This window comes from Rosa rugosa, chromosome 3, assembly GCF_958449725.1.
Source record: "Rosa rugosa chromosome 3, drRosRugo1.1, whole genome shotgun sequence".
Classification (NCBI taxonomy): domain Eukaryota; kingdom Viridiplantae; phylum Streptophyta; class Magnoliopsida; order Rosales; family Rosaceae; genus Rosa; species Rosa rugosa.
In genome coordinates this window covers 54,701,756-54,718,066 of record NC_084822.1, presented here as the reverse complement: position 1 = coordinate 54,718,066, position 16,311 = coordinate 54,701,756, and the positions used below count along the sequence as shown (strand labels likewise).

General features: G+C 39.8%; 3 protein-coding genes across 4 annotated transcripts; 2 read left to right on the top strand and 1 right to left on the bottom strand.

Moving 5' to 3' along the window:
• Positions 1 to 2,065: 2,065 nt before the first annotated feature.
• On the bottom strand, positions 2,066 to 6,300 carry LOC133738750 (probable beta-1,4-xylosyltransferase IRX9H). Of its 2 annotated transcripts, none has more exons than XM_062166345.1 (4): positions 4,657 to 6,300; positions 3,838 to 4,087; positions 3,414 to 3,621; positions 2,066 to 2,877 (listed from the first exon to the last, which is right to left on the bottom strand). In XM_062166345.1, the coding sequence occupies exons 1-3, from the start codon at positions 5,559 to 5,561 to the stop codon at positions 3,451 to 3,453; spliced, it is 1,326 nt and encodes a 441-aa protein (XP_062022329.1). In that variant the 5' UTR covers positions 5,562 to 6,300; the 3' UTR covers positions 2,066 to 2,877; positions 3,414 to 3,450. The 2 variants fall into 2 exon arrangements, with proteins under 2 accessions (XP_062022329.1, XP_062022331.1); XM_062166347.1 differs by having other exon boundaries at positions 2,066 to 2,872.
• A 794-nt stretch (positions 6,301 to 7,094) lies between these two features.
• LOC133735783 (uncharacterized) lies at positions 7,095 to 12,454 on the top strand. The gene is made up of 12 exons (XM_062163216.1): positions 7,095 to 7,304; positions 7,538 to 7,665; positions 7,794 to 7,856; positions 7,999 to 8,120; positions 8,530 to 8,645; positions 8,772 to 9,579; positions 9,817 to 10,545; positions 10,797 to 11,021; positions 11,097 to 11,192; positions 11,279 to 11,473; positions 11,588 to 11,701; positions 11,979 to 12,454. Exons 1-12 carry the CDS (start codon positions 7,192 to 7,194, stop codon positions 12,237 to 12,239), a joined length of 2,970 nt encoding a protein of 989 aa, XP_062019200.1. The 5' UTR covers positions 7,095 to 7,191; the 3' UTR covers positions 12,240 to 12,454.
• A 338-nt stretch (positions 12,455 to 12,792) lies between these two features.
• On the top strand, positions 12,793 to 14,471 carry LOC133735784 (E3 ubiquitin-protein ligase PUB23). Its single transcript, XM_062163219.1, has one exon. It carries the CDS (start codon positions 12,984 to 12,986, stop codon positions 13,986 to 13,988), a length of 1,005 nt encoding a protein of 334 aa, XP_062019203.1. The 5' UTR covers positions 12,793 to 12,983; the 3' UTR covers positions 13,989 to 14,471.
• Positions 14,472 to 16,311: the final 1,840 nt, after the last annotated feature.

Sequence of the window (16,311 nt, the reverse complement as noted above, 5' to 3'; positions counted from 1 at the left end):
TTGGTGGGGTATTTGATCCGGAGGATGATGCCGCAAAAGACAGTGGCTATATGGCATTGCAATCAGTGCAAAGAAGGATTAGATTTAACCACGGCTCTGTATGCCGTGGCATATACATTGGACTATTCCTTGAGGCAGTGAATACGGTGGCGCAGATTTGGGTTATACTCAAAGGTTGTGTTTGTTTCACAGAATTTGGGCATTGGGAAAGGAATGTCATTCATTTCTTTCAGTTTCCTGTGTTTGAGATGGCAAAGGAAGGGAAAATGATTCCCAAAGGAAAGGAAAAAGAGGAGGAAAATGGTTCCCCCCACCCACCCCAGGAACCACTTTCCCTATCAATTTTCTGCATTTATTACAACATTATATGACTAAACTGCCCCTGCTTAAAATCATTATTTGCTAGTTTTATCTATTCTTCTCTCATTTATCGGTTAATTGTATATGATATATTCATGTAAATTCATCTCATTTCTTTCTTCTCTTATATATATATATATATATATATATATATATATATATATATATAGATATATATATATATTATATATAAATATACATATTATATATAATATACATATTATATATAATATGAAGTGTGCGTTTGGTTTTTGATTTCATCTGCTTTTAGTTATTGATTTCATTTTTTTTAACTTGAACAAGATAGGCAGTTGCTATATATCACTCCATAGATGTGTCGTCATGATATACATTATGGAGGATTCTTCTAATGCTGGACAATATTAAGGATTTACTTAATTTTGTTGTCATGATATACATTATGATGTATATTATTGAGGAACGACATTATTGAAAGATACTCTACAAAAGACCAATTGAACATTATGATGTATATTATTGAGGAACGACATTATTGAAAGATAGTCTACAAAAGAACAATTGAAAGCCCCAGTATGAAATAAAACTTATAAAAGAAAGAAAAGAAGGTAAAATTATGAATTTGAATCTCAATTTTGATTGTGTTCTAAGTTTTCTCATTAGTATGAGGGTATTATTGGAAAATTGATAGGATTTGTTTCCTTTCCTTACAAGAACCAAACACTGTAATGGAAACTAAAAGGTGTATTCTGACTACATTCCTAGTCTTCCCAAACACTGGAAAGTTTGATGGGAACTGCAATTTTCCATACCCATGGAAAGAGCAAGGAATTGATTTCCTTTCCTTTCCTTTCCGCGAACCAAACGCGGCCAAAGAGGAATAGCATATGGAGCTGGCAGCTGTATTGGCTAGGGTTGGGCACCTGAAACCGGAATACCGAACCCGACCCGGGCCCGTACCGAAAGTTGGCGGGACGGAACGGTATAGAAATTTCAAATTTCACTGTTTGGGCCCGTCCTGACCCCATCCGTTTAAACGGGACGGGTTTCAGTTCGGCTCGTTGGAATCTTGTAAAGGCCCGGCCCGTCCCGAAGTGTATATATTTATATATTTATCCCTCCCAGGCTCCCACTTCTTCTCTTTCTTACCTCTCTCTCCTCCCCCTCCGCGTTCATCCCCTTTCTGTGTCAGGGTCTCTCTCCCTCACCCTTTATTCCACTTTCTTATCTTTCTCTCTCTCTCCCCTCCATGTTTATCCCTTCTCTGGCTCTCTCTCCCTCATCCTTTATTCCACTTTCTTTTCTTGCTTATATATCTTTCTCTCTCCTCCATGTTCATCCCTTCTCTGGCTCTCTCTCCCTCAACCTTTATTGAGCCTTTCTTTTTCAAGTAGTCTCTGCACTCTAGACATCACCACCACACCACTGCACCTTCGGCATCCTCGGCCCACCACCATCTCCAGTCGACCTCGGTGGCACAACAATTATCGCACCACCCACAAGGATGGCCTCCCAGATTTGTCCCCATCGATTTTAATGATCTTTTTTAAGATCTGGGTTTTGTCAATTTGTGCATGTTCTGTGAAAGAAATGGTATATGCAGCGTAATTTAATTCTTTTCCTTTTCTTGAGATCTAGGTTTGTAAAAGTTGAGAACAGGGTTTGTAAAATTTGATCTTTGAGTTGTATTTGGATTTCGATAGCTTATACCTTTCTATATTAGTGATGCTAGATTGCTAGTTTTGCTTGCTTTATTTTTGTTTAGTTGGCTGTAATTCATGGCTAGAGCCAAGAAGTCGGTCTGGGAAGATGCACGATCAATTTTTTTTTAATTAAAAAATCCTGCAAACTCAGGAAATTGGAAACCTCCCTCTCTCTTTTTTTTAGGGACCGTCCCGGATTGGTCCCGGTCCCGGCCCGATACCGATCGGGTTCGGGCCTGTCGGGATCAATTCTCAAAACTGCCTAAACCGTCCCGGCCCGTACCGAACTTTACTTCCGGGACGGGCTTCGGGATTACAACAATTTCAGCCCGTCCCGGCAGCCCTAGTATTGGCACTTACCAGAGAGCGTCTGCTCATGTGGAAGCAAGATCCTTTGTTTCGCTTTAATTGAGGATGTTTAATGTTGTCTAAAGTAGTGGGAATTTTGGTATTTGTGTATTGAGTGGATTTATGAAAAACACATTTTGAGTGATGAATATGAACACAGTAAATATGGGTGGGGTTACACTTATTACCACCCTGCGATGTAACTCCTGTCTATAATTGAAATGGTGAAGCAGACTAGCAGTGTTTGATTTTCTCACTTGTCTGATGTTGAAGAGTGCAGACTGAGGGGTTATCAATTATTTCTGTTCTTCTTTCTACCAGTGAATAAATAATTTAGTTAACAACTGAGTACATGTGAGAAAATTCTCTTATCAATCTTGTGAACAACTAAAACAGCTAGAATTATAGGAGCAGGTACTAGCTGCATTAAGTTTTACACTGGCAGGAACGGCAGGACAATCTATAGTATTCCTCAGTCTCTCCTGTACTGCAAAACAATTTCAATGACAAATAAGAGTGAGAGAGGAATGATATAAAAGAAAGCACAACTGAAAACACTGAAATTATTCTGTTGTGTTAGCTATCTAAATGTTTATATGTGGCACTAATTCATGTGGTATATACAAGGAAAATTTCAACTCTTTCCCTGGTACTCTCTATAGGCACCACTGCAATGTGTGTGTATTTATATTTGGCAAAGTCGTACTAGGAAAAGTGAGAGAAATGGATAAAGCAAAGGACCAATGACACATCAGATTTGAGGTTAGTTGTCTTGAGGTTATTGGATAAAGGAATGTGTAAAATCAGGGTCCACATATAATTTTTTCCCCCTAAGATCTGATATAAAGAACTTCAATTTACAAGTCAGAAGATGAAGTTCTGAATATCCATGAAAAATCACTTCAACTTTGGTTTTGAAATTGAACATCCCACATTTTTCCTTTTTGCTGATATCATCTCATGGCTAAAAGAATGAAGACATTAACCATCTCATATATGGTTCTCAAGAAGACATTCACTTACCTTTGCCATCCATATGGACTCCATTCACATTAAGAATTCACGTAAGTGAAGCAATGACATCTAGATTATTCTTCTTGAACCACTTGTGAGGATAGAAGGCATTAACTGATTCATGATGACGATGCCAAACCATGATCCTCGAGCAATCTTGCAGCAAACCTTCCATTTGACTTTCATCTTCCACAACTTGTTCAATAAATGTGCTCACCTGGAAATGCAAATCAGTAAAGTTAGAAACTGAAGCTGGGCCATCATAGTGAGTAGTAAGGGAGTATTTAGGGTTTGAGTGGGTAATGCTCGAACCCTATTTATCATCAGTTTGCAAAAAAGTCAGTCCATCACTATCATCAGTTTGCTAAAAAGTCACATATGTTGTTCTTATTTATCATTGATAATGGGACAATACGGAACTAGAGATAACAACCTGGAAACCATCATTGCCTGTGTCAAGCTGCCTAATAGGTTCAAGAGTCGGTCGATGCCACCTTTTGGGATCCCAGAGTATAGTACTATTGAAGGCAAATCCTGATATTTGAGCATAGAATCTTTGAAATCTTATACTTGATTCAATTGCATGCCATCCAATTACTTGAGTTCCATTACAAACGGGACCCTCTATAGCAGCTTGCATTTTGTTACCTGTTATTTTGGCAACTGACCATGTTCCAAACCGCCTGCAATTCAATTAAAAAGGGGAAAAGATGGGCAATGTCACCACAAAGTGCACAGAGGCTGGAATGTTAATCAAGTTTTACTGGAGAGGTGAAGAAGATGGTCTCGATGCAAAATTACTACAGGCAGGATGACATATCTCCAAATTACAAGTACCAGTTAATGTGGCAAATGAGATAACAGTATCCACACTGTAGCCAGAAGTAAATGAGATCAAGGAAGGACCGAAAATGAACAAATGAAATACTGCTGTTTGTAACTTTGTCGGTCCTATAACATTAGTCTCTCAAAATACTCAAAAATCAATTAGCACTATGAGGAATAAACAGACTATGCAAAGGGTTTCCAGCAGATAATATGACTAATTATGACATTAAATTGATATGGTTTACTTGCTGTGCGGATAACTCTCAAGCTTGTCTATAAGTTTAAAAAATTGTAAAATCCGGTGAATGGAGATAAACCTATATTTCTCTTATCTTGTCATGATGTGATGCAGAAAAAGATGCTATAGTAACAGCATTGATTACAAATAAAAGTTAATAAGAATTATGGTTTAGCAAGAAAGTACCTAATGTGCCTCATTTGCTCAAAAAGATCACTTGAGTAGATGTTGTCCTCATCTGCAAAGTAGATGATTCCATCAAGACGGTGACTTTCAATGTGAAAAAGTGCAACGTTTCTTTGATGAACACTTCTGTCTCTTACATCAGTAAGATTTTTCTCGCACACAAGATGTCTGTACATAATCCCAGTTCTCCTCAAGATGTCAGTTGTTTCTGCTGATTGGGAGGTCATCTCCACAACGATCCATAACAATGGAGGGGAGACTAATTTTAACGTGTGTGCCAAACGATTCAGATTATAGGCCCGAAATGGATGAGCATATGTTGGAGTCACGATTACCAAAAGCTTTCGGAACTCCATATCTGCTTCTTGAATGAGTGATTGGTTCTGCATATTAGTTTTTAATAGGATGCCTTCTGTTGGTTCCCACTCCTTGACTTGTGACTCCATTGTAACATTCTTCTGCATTTCCCTGCTATCTAATGGTGTCACATTTCTGGATACACTCCCATGCAACTGATGAAACCCGACTGAGGATATCATTTCAAAGGATAAGTCCTGATGCTTTGACATGAGATTTGTGGATAAAGTCATTGACGCAAAAGGTGTAGCCCCAATAAAGACTCCAAGCATGAAACAAATAAAGAAATGGGAAAGCGCCCTTCTCCAAACTTGCCCCTTGGGTTTTGATTTCTCAAAAGGCCTATAAGACCTCGGTGAAAAAACACCGAGAACAAACGCTTGAGAATCCAATGAAGCAGCCAAAGATGATAAGAATCCATTGGATGATGGATAGTTCTGAGTACAAGATGAGGACTTGGACAATGGAGAAGCAACTGAATGGACTTCCCCATTTAGTGGAATTCCTGCTCGAGGCACTGGAGACAATGTTCTTCTAATAGAAGCCATCAAAACAAATACAATTTGATCCAACTTATTTCAAGTTCTGCCTGCTTTGCAATGCTATCGCATACAACAGCACATTATCCTAATTGATTGAACATGACAAGAATAATTTCCAAAGTTCCAAGTTTTCTCTCTATGTTCCTCCGGTCCCTCATCAAAGGCTTCCTCTTTACTTGAAATTGGCCACCAAAGTAAGAACCTAGTCAAACTAGTATGAGCATCTCACAACTAACCCCACGTATCCCTCCAGACAATGCAAAGCTCAATCTAATTTACTTTCCCATATTAAAAAAGCTCCGAAACACATATTAAAAAAAAAAAATAATAATAATAATAAGCTTTGGTCTCTTGATCTACAGTCAAATAGCTCCCAACTCAAGAAATGAAATTCCCAAAAAACGACACAGATTCCAAATGAAAAGTAACTAAATCCAAAATGGGTCACCGCATTACCGTTCACCGGCAAATGGGTCTTCCATCTTTCACACCAAATTATACTGATCGAGCAAACCAGCTGGGCAGCGGCAACCCTCCAGTTTGTGCTTCAAGCTGGACAAAACGTCGAAGTTGGAACAGAGGGAGTAGAGAGACCTCAAATGTGGACTAGTAATGCCAAGAGTATACGAATCTATGAAAGCATATCAATTATGAAACGAGGAAACAGATATCGTAGTTTGTTTCCAGCACTACACTGTAGATTCAGACAATAAAAGAATAATGTGGTGGTTTTTCTTCGGCTTGCGTGACCGACGCCCTTTTCTTATTGGGTGGGAGATTTACAGGTCAATCCCAGGTAATATACGAACATGGCCCACTATAAGCAAAGATACATTAACTTTTCTCGTTTTCTCGTTTTAGAAAATACAGGATTTGGTATTGATAACAACTTTTGAACGTTCTTCCTTACAAGTTTTACATTGGGGTTATGAAAAACTTGATACCATATTAACATAGTTTCCTAAATGGAAAATACCATATTACCATATCTAGGCTTTGTAGAATGCATACAATTGACTTACTATTTTGGTAACAATGGGTCAAAAGATACTACGCTATTTTAAGAAGGTCAAAGGGTTCCATATCTAGTACTAGTGCCGTATTGACCCATGTAATTTGTAAACCATCAATTTTATATAAAGTTAAACATGTTATCAATATTCTTTAAAATTAAAAAAATGCTTTGAATTTGCATTTTATTTGTTGTTGTTTGTCCTTAATTTTTGAATAAGAAGGTCAAGTGAGCTCAATACTCTTCTATAATTGACTCCTTTCTCTGTTTGCACAAGCGAAATCACACGTTTATTTCTGTCGTGATTAGTATATTTTTTTATGTTAATTTGTGTTTGAGACCCAATAACAATAGAAAAGGCCTTCACTTCTAAGCCCAAATCCAAGCCAAAGCTAAACCCAGCCCAAGTAAATAAAGACTTGAAATCGTATCAAAAGCCCAAAACAATCGAGATGGATGGATACACAAAAGGGTATTTACGACATTTTGAAAATCCATTTTCTCCGAGAAGCCGGCTCCTTTCTTTTATGTGAAACTCTTGCTCTTACTTCTTCATAGTTGTAGTTCATACAAAACTCTCCGTCGTAGTCTCACAGAGCTTCAGATCTATCTCTCGCAGTCGCCATGGCCACGACGAGCATGGCGGTTAGGGCTTTTCTTCTTCTTCTACTGGTATTCCTATCTCTCGCAAATCTCACTCTTTCGCTTTACGAAGATCAAGTCGGCCTCGTCGATTGGTAAATTTCAATCTCGTATTGCTTAAGCGAATTTGATTCTTGATTTTTACTCGCTCGATGTCTCTAAATGAAATCGAAGTTGATTCTCTCATAATCGAGCTTTGAATTTGATCGTGTTTGAGTTGAATATCTGTTTTGGTTTCAATCCTCCGAGCTTGAATTCTATGAACTTCATTGAATATGCTTCGAATTTTGAAGTTGATTGTTTTAAGCTGAGTTTATTGTGATTGCAGGCACCAACAATATATAGGGAAAGTGAAGGACGCAGTGTTTCATACTCAAAAGAGTGGGCGAAAGCGTGTTGTGGTGTCCACTGAAGAGAATGTTATAGCATCACTTGATCTCCGACACGGGGAGATATGTAAGTTCACTGTTTAGTTTTTCCGTAGCTGTAATAATTGCCGAATGGAATTAGAATTCAATTTGGGTTAATCTGTTCTCAGTTTGAGCCTCTAAGAAGATGTTAATATGTGTATTTGTATTGTGCAGTTTGGAGACATGTTCTCGGGAGCAATGATGTTGTCGATGGAATTGACATAGCATTGGGAAAATGTAATTGTTTTATCAACATTCATAATGTTTTAACATTCGTGTATTACTGTATGATTCTGTAGTTTGAACTTTTCTGTGACTCATTAATTGGTCTTATAATGTTGTTGATCAAAAAGTGTAACATTCCATTTTATATTTTCAGATGTCATTACCCTTTCGTCTGAAGGAAGTACTTTGAGAGCATGGAACCTTCCAGATGGTCAGATGGTGTGGCAATCTTTTATAGATGGCTCAGGGGCCTCAAAATCATTATTAACTGTCCCGGTTAGTAAACCACTTTCCATTCTCACCGGCATCTTCCAATTTTGTATATATACATGTCATATATATCTACTCTCTTGCTCTCTCTCATTAATTGATATTAGACTGTAGTATGTTGACTATCCTTATGGTTTTGCATTTACATGTCCATTTATGGCTTTCCATCCCCCAGTCAAATTAATATGATTCTATTACTAGACCAAATTTGTTTTTGCATTAATCATTCTCTGCTTTCTCCTGAAGCATGCTTTGTTTTTCGTTTTCATTTATCCAAACTTGCACCTGTTAAATTTCCTGGGTTCCTTATCTCCACTATGTTCCAGCACAGGTTGAAAATGTGTATAGGTTGCTTAAATCACAGTGCAGTTTATTTATTTTTCAACATGGTGTTCATTAAGGTTGTCTTGTGCAGACAAATTTGATCGTCAACAAGGAAAATTTGATCCTTGTTTTTGGTAAAGGGTCTCTACATGCTGTTTCTGGCATTGATGGTGAGGTTCTTTGGACAAAGGATTTTGCAGCTGAAAGGTATGTGAATTTACAGTTTAATGTCTATGGTGTTATTTTGTATGTTATTAATACTATGTTTCATTTCTTTTGTTTTGTTCTAAACATTACTGTGTCATTAATACTTGTGTTGCATCCACATTTCAGTCTAGAGGTTCAACATATTATTCAACCTGTTGGAAGTGAGGCAATCTATGTACTAGGATTTGTTGGTTCTTCCCAGTTTGATGCATATCAGATCAATCCTAAGAACGGAGAGATACTGAAGCACAATAGTGCAGCACTTTCTGGCGGCTATTCTGGGGAAGCAATATTGGCTTCGAGTGACATTCTTGTGACATTGGATGCCTCTAGGTCAAAGTTGGTAGTTATAAGCTTTCAGGATGGTGAACTTAACTTGCAACAGACATCCATATCTGATATATTGGGGGATTCTTCTGGAACACCAGTACTGTTATCTTCAAAACTACCAGGAATGTTTTCCGTAAAGCTTGATGGAGGAGTGACACTCATAAAAGTGACTGTAGAAGCCAAGTTGGAGGTGATGGATAAAATAAGTAGTGTGGTAGCTATTAGTGATGCAATTCCCCTTACTGAAGGTCAACAAGCTTTCGCACTAGTTCAACATGGAGATGGTAAGATTCATCTTACAGTGAAGCTTAGTCACGATCTGAGTGGTGATTTGCTGAAGGAGAGTATAGTTATGGACAATCAGAGGGGGATGGTGCATAAGGTTTTTATAAACAGTTATATCCGGACAGACAGATCAAATGGGTTTAGGGCCTTGATTGTCATGGAGGATCATTCACTTTTGTTGTTACAACAAGGTGCCATTGTCTGGAGTAGGGAGGATGGTCTTGCCTCAATTGTTGATGTACTAACATCAGAACTACCCGTGGAAAAGGAAGGTGTATCTGTAGCAAAAGTTGAGGAAAACCTTTTTGAGTGGCTTAAGGTATAAATATTCTGTGCTTTAAATGGATAATAAACTTAAGTTATACTAGTGTCGTTTTTTCTGCGAGTTCCCCGTCTTACTGTATAAATGTGCAGGGTGGTGTTTGATGTGCCACGATATTTTCATACTTTTGTAGTCATTTTGTACCTGGGTTCTAAATTATTACACTTTATGTGTCTGATTGAATAATTCCCCTCTTACAATGTGCTTTCCATTTGATTGTTTGCTATTTTGAAGGGACACCTACTGAAGCTTAAGGGAACCTTAATGCTTGCAAGTGCTGATGATGTTGCTGCTATACAAGAGAGGAGGTTAAAAAGTTCTGAAAAGAGCAAACTGACCCGAGACCATAATGGTTTTCGGAAGCTTCTCATAGTACTTACGAGAGCGGGAAAGCTCTTTGCCTTGCACACTGGATATGGACAAGTTGTCTGGTCTCTGTTACTGCCTAATCTGCGTAAATCTGAGTGCGAGTTTCCGACTGGTTTGAATATTTATCAGTGGCAGGTACCCCATCATCACGCAATGGATGAAGATCCATCTATCCTCATAGTAGGTCGATGTGGGCAAAGTTCTGATGCACCAGGTGTTCTGTCTATTGTTGATGCATATACTGGCACTGAAATTAATTCAATGGATCTCGTACATTCCATTTCGCAAGTTATTCCACTGCCATTTACTGATTCAACAGAACAGCGACTTCATCTACTAATAGATGGAAACCAGCATGCATATCTATATCCAAGAACATCCGAGGCCATTGATATCTTTCAACGCGAGTTCTCAAACATATACTGGTACTCTGTTGAGACTAAGAATGGCATTATCAAAGGACATGTCTTGAAGAGCAATTGCATCCAGGAAGTTGTAGACAACTATTGCTTCGAGTCCAGGGATATATGGTCAATTGTATTCCCATCTGACTCAGAAAAGATCATTGCAACAGTGACAAGAAAACCAAATGAGGTATGCTTTTGTCTTGCTGAGCTGAAGCCAGTTTGTTTAGATTGTCATTTCTTGGATCACTGCATTCACTCCCAATTCCTATTTTTCATTATTTATCCCTTTATCAGTCTTATACTCGTGCATTTGGCATGCCAACTTGCTGCTTTGTAATATAATGAACGTTCCTCAAAAGAGAAAAATGTTTGTCTTTCAGTTTTCAGAAAAGGCTTTGCTGTATATACTTTTTGTAACAGAGATTGGTGATCTTGTAGGTGGTTCACACTCAAGCAAAGGTTATAGCTGCTGAAGAAGATCTGATGTATAAGTATATATCTAAGAATCTACTCTTTGTTGCAACTGTTGCACCTAAAGGCAGTGGTGCAATTGGAACAGCTACCCCAGAGGAGTCGTGGTTGACTGTATATCTTATCGATACTGTAACTGGTCGTATATTGCATCGGATGACCCATCATGGTGCACAGGGACCTGTCCACGCTGTAAGCGTACTTTCTACTTTGTTTATGGTTGTGTGAATGTGAGACATTCTTTAATCCATTATATACATCTTGCAGGTTTTCAGTGAGAATTGGGTTGTATACCACTACTTTAATCTTAGAGCACACAGATATGAGATGTCAGTCATAGAGATATATGATCAGTCCCGTGCGGTATGCTGGAAAACTTAGTCTTGTATGTATTGTTCTGTCTATTTGATTCAATAAATATGCAAGCTGAATCAAAATCTAATTAACAGGACAATAAGGATGTTTGGAAGCTGATTCTTGGGAAACATAATCTCACTTCACCTATTTCTTCATATTCCCGACCAGAGGTTGTGACGAAATCACAGTCTTACTTTTTCACGTATTCTGTAAAAGCAATAGATGTGACATTGACAGCAAAGGGTATTACTTCAAAGCAGCTTCTTATTGGTACAATTGGGGATCAGGTCAGATTCTTTCTCTGAGCATCATGAGACTTTATTTCTCTTGGAGGGCAAGTATTAGCATGCATTTAGTGATACTAGCTATATGTGCCTTTAATTAGAGTAAATTTCATGTAGGTTTTGGCACTTGACAAGCGATTTTTGGATCCCCGTCGATCAGTCAACCCCACACCAGCTGAGAAAGAGGAAGGCATTATACCTCTAACAGATTCATTGCCAATAATTCCTCAGGTATGTAACATCTTTGTTATAAGAGTTTTCTTGGGGAGCACTTAAGCTCGGAGCATCCGATTAAGGATGTAGAATTATCAGCCTCTATGCATTATTTAAGACTAGCTGCCTTAGCTTCTAATCAAAGCCAAGTCTGATTTCTAGGAAGCCTGCATGGAGTTTCTGAATTTCAATTGTGGCATATTTAGGGTGCAACCCGGTTATATTTTAAAAGGGAATGCTTTTGATTTCAACTATTTAATCATTAAAATCTTATACTCGCATTTTGTACTTGCAGTCCTATGTGACACATGCTCTAAGAGTCGAAGGACTCCGAGGCATAGTGACAGTACCTGCCAAGCTGGAGTCAACAACCCTTGTCTTCGTATATGGAGTGGATCTGTTTTTTACTCAACTCGCACCGTCAAGGACCTACGATTCGCTGACTGATGATTTCAGCTATGCATTGCTTCTCATCACCATCGTTGCACTCATAGCAGCAATCTTTGTAACCTGGATTTTATCTGAGAAAAAAGAACTACGAGAGAAGTGGAGGTAACTTCTCGTCTAGTCATTTTACTCTGACTATTTTTTCTCTGCCCTTAGTTAAACCTAATTTAGGAGATCCACTCCTAACTTGTAATTCGAGCATGCCTTCCTTGAGAGGCATTTTTTGTTGTAAAATTCCAAATTATTTAGCTGTCTGGACGATCTGGATTGTGTCTTCATGTTGTAAATTTGAAGTGCAAGAAAATGGTCACACTCATTCACGTCTTTTTAGATACTCTAGAGAAGTCGAAATATACTTCTTTTTTCATTTTCATTAACAAAATTTTCAAATGGTGGTTGATCTCCCATCTGGATATTGGATCACAGTTCAACCTTATTATGTTTGGTTTGAGTTTCTCTTTCTGTGGTTGAGTGATGAATAATGTAGTCAGTAATTATTTCGAGTAGGTTTTAGTTTCTGGTTTGTACACTGGCATAGGCAGTCCATGATTGAACTGCAATGGTCCAGAAAGTGGTTGGCTCACTGTCTAATCAGTGATTGCTCTTCAGGAATCAGAGTAAAAGTAAAAACGTGGATCGAAATTTACTGTATGTTTTACCCAAATGTATTATATTCCCTCGAAGTGAAAGCTGACACATACATACTGGGATTTCTTAGTACACTTCCCCACATGGCCACAAACTTACAAGTCGCACCATCTTCTTCTGTGCCCTTCCTCTCCCTCTCTCTCTCAATCTAGTTCTCTCTCTGTTTCTGTGACTCTCTCTAAGATCTACAGCATAGACTACCACCATGAGAACCCAGCAGCCTAAGCTTAAGACCCAGTTTTTCTCTTGTGGATTCTTCGGCCACTGTACCGGAACAGTCCTCAGCCCCACCACGCCTCATCCTCCAACTCTCCCTTTCTCATCCACCGATCCATTACCACCTTCGTTGTCAATTGCCGCTCCTTCAACACAATCCGACCCCCTAACCCACCACCAGTCGAAGCCCGACTCCGAATCATCTTCCTCCTCAACCTCACAGAGCTTCACCCAGTGGAAATTCCCTCTCCCTGAGTCACCCATTCTCTCCCACACACAACCTGGATCCGACCAGGATTTTGACGCTGTGGCCATATTTCAGTCCAGCCCAGCGCCGCCGCCGCCGCCGCCCATGTCCTCCACCGGCCTCCAAGAGCTCTTCCATGCAGCAGAGCTCCAACTCAGCATCGGGTCATTTCCGGAGCAGCTCGCAGCACTCCAGCTCCTGGAACGCTCTCTGGTCCCCTACCCGCCATCCGACCCGGAGTGCCCGCCCGAATTGATGCGCGGGTTGGTGCGAAATTTGAAAAACAAAGCGGGGGCAAAACCGGCAACGAAAGTGTTGTTGGCGCTCTGTTTGGCGGAGGCTAACCGCCACGTGGCGGTTGAGGCCGGGGCAGCGTCTGCGGTGGTCGAGACGGCGCTGGAGCTGGAGGATACGGCGGCGGAGCGGGCCCTGGCGGCTCTGGAGTTAATGTGCACTGTGGCGGAGGGGGCGGCGGAGGTGAGGTCCCACGCGCTGGCGGTGCCGGTGATGGTGATGATGATGGGCAGGACGTCGGCTCGGGGGAAGGAATACGCAATAGGGGTGTTGGCGGTTATATACGGTGGCGCATCTGAAGATGAGGCCGCGGAAGCGGTTTCGGCAGCTCCGGCGGAGGAGGTGGCCCGTGCAGTGGAGTTGGCGTTGAAAGGGGATTGTAGTGGTAGGGGAAGGAGGAAAGGGGCCCAATTATTGAAGGCGCTTCAACCAGAAGAAGAGAAAGAGACCTGAATTTGGACGTGAATCTTGACTCTTATTAGGGTCTCTATCTCTGTCTGTTCGTTTAGAGCCCAGTTACTAGTTTGCTCGTAAATAGTGGTCTGGATTGGATATTTTTCTCTTTACTGTTAAAATGAGCCTTTGGGAAATCTTTTCCCCATATGAAGCATGAAGCATATGTATCTTTGTTCTGTACTAAAGGTTGGTTGTGGGTTATTTCAAAAAAAAAAAAAAAAAAAAAGGTTGATTCTGGGTATCCTAGACATAGGACGAGCGTAAGTCCACCATTTTACACTATTCACTACTCTTCTTAGCATTGCAGTCATGAACATCTTTCAGATAGTGTTGATTTTGACACTGGCCTGAATCTGAAATCTGAGATGAATGCGTTTACGTTGAAGGAAAATCCGATAAATTAGAGTGCCATGTGAAATCGAGAATGACAAAGTTTACCTGGAATGGAAATCTCTTAGCTCATTTCGGGTCCCTTCTCATTTTGAATTCTAAGCCTTGTGTTGAGGGGCTTTTGATTGGAGCTATACGAAATATTCATGGATAGAGCCTAAGATTTCGTCCCTTATCAACAGAAATTAGGCCTGACAAACTTCGAAGGACACATAAGTGTGCTATTGTGTCGCTCCCAACAGCTCCTTTACGTTCACGACAGTAAAATCAGGCGTGCAATTTTAGCAAGGCTTGGCAAGATGCATGTGGTGCAGGAGCTAGAAAAGTATGAATTTCAGAAGAAGAGATCCTGACAGTAATGACATATTGGTTGAGGTGGAATAAGGGATTTCGACAAGATGTGAGTTGGGGAAGGATGTAAAACTAAGGATTGATTCTGGAGAGAAGAAGCATGGCAAAAGAAGAGAATTACAACAGCATGATAAGTTCATATCTATACAACCGTTGTTGAGTTTCAGGATTTGGAAATGGTTTTGGGATTAAAATGGGAGATTTGCTTAGGTTGTTTAATGGTTAGTCAGTGTTATGTCGAATCCCCTATTACATTCACAGCAGCTATAACTCTTAATTTTTAGAATAGAGGTGGCCTTAGACCTATGTCCCATGAATCCTTCTGCTGGGAAAAAGGAGGTCAGTGTTTAGTGTCATGTGTTTTGTCTTGGCTCAAAGATAGGGAATTGTTGCTATGTAAAGGATGCGGTATAAGATATATACTTGAGATGTCTTGTTTTAAGCAAAATGATTGGATGTTGGGTTAAAAAAGTGCTATTGTAATCAAGGGTTTTTGAGTTCTTTCTATTTTACTTACTTATAATCGATCTATAATCAGAATTAGGCTGTTAAGCTTAACTTTTGATTCCCAAGTTCAAAATTACCAATAATCTTAAAATTAATAATGGGTTTCATGCATTTCCGTTACCTTCCGCACCACATTTGTTCTTGTAAGCCCCAAGTACGTGAATGTAGTTTGGGTCCACGTGTGAGGCATTGATGGTTGCAGGTATAATTCGCTTTGAATTATGAATGGGGCTTGTTGGCTGAATTTTTAGGTGTCAACATCTTGCAAAGTGATAGGTATGATCCTGAGTTTATGAACCCAGTCTCACACTAATAAATTTTGTTTTCTTTGAGTACTTTCTATTCATATCTCCTAATTTAGTAACCCTAAGCATGTTCTCTGCACACACCTAAACCCTAATCCCTTGACGGCGGCCAGTGCCATTCTTCCTTCCCACACCAGCGCCCAAACCACCATGGCTTCCATTGAAGATGTCACGGAATCCTTTGCTGCATCTCTTGCTTTAGCCAGCAACGAGGTCATTGATCTGTCTCGACGTACGGGAGGTGCACAACGCCGCCCAAAGCAATTGTTCCTCTTGGTCAAGCCCTTGGCTAAACAACCACATGTGTTGAATGATCTCAGAAGGTTCTTTAGGAGAGTATGGGTTCTTGATAAGGACTTCAAGATCCAAGAGAGGGAACACAACAATTTTGTTATAACCTTTGACCTACTCCGAGATCGGAACAAAGTCCTCCGGGGTGGATCGTGGAGTTTCAATCATGCCCCCCATTATGATGCAAGAATATGATGGTATGGCTTTAATTCACTCTGTGGAAATGAATTCCCTCTTCTTCTGGGTGAAAATCTCAAACATTCCTCCCGCCTTTGAGGATCCTTATACCATCAAAGACATCGCGTCTATAGCGGGAAAGTTTTTGGAATTTGATGAAAAATTATTTGACACTATGGGGAAGGTTAGGGTTAGGGTTTCTCAGGACCTATCCAAGCCTTTCTTCCTTCAGAAGAAACTCCGACTTGCTCCTAGTGTTGAACCTGAAATATCTTTCTTCTTTGAGAATTTGGTTGGTA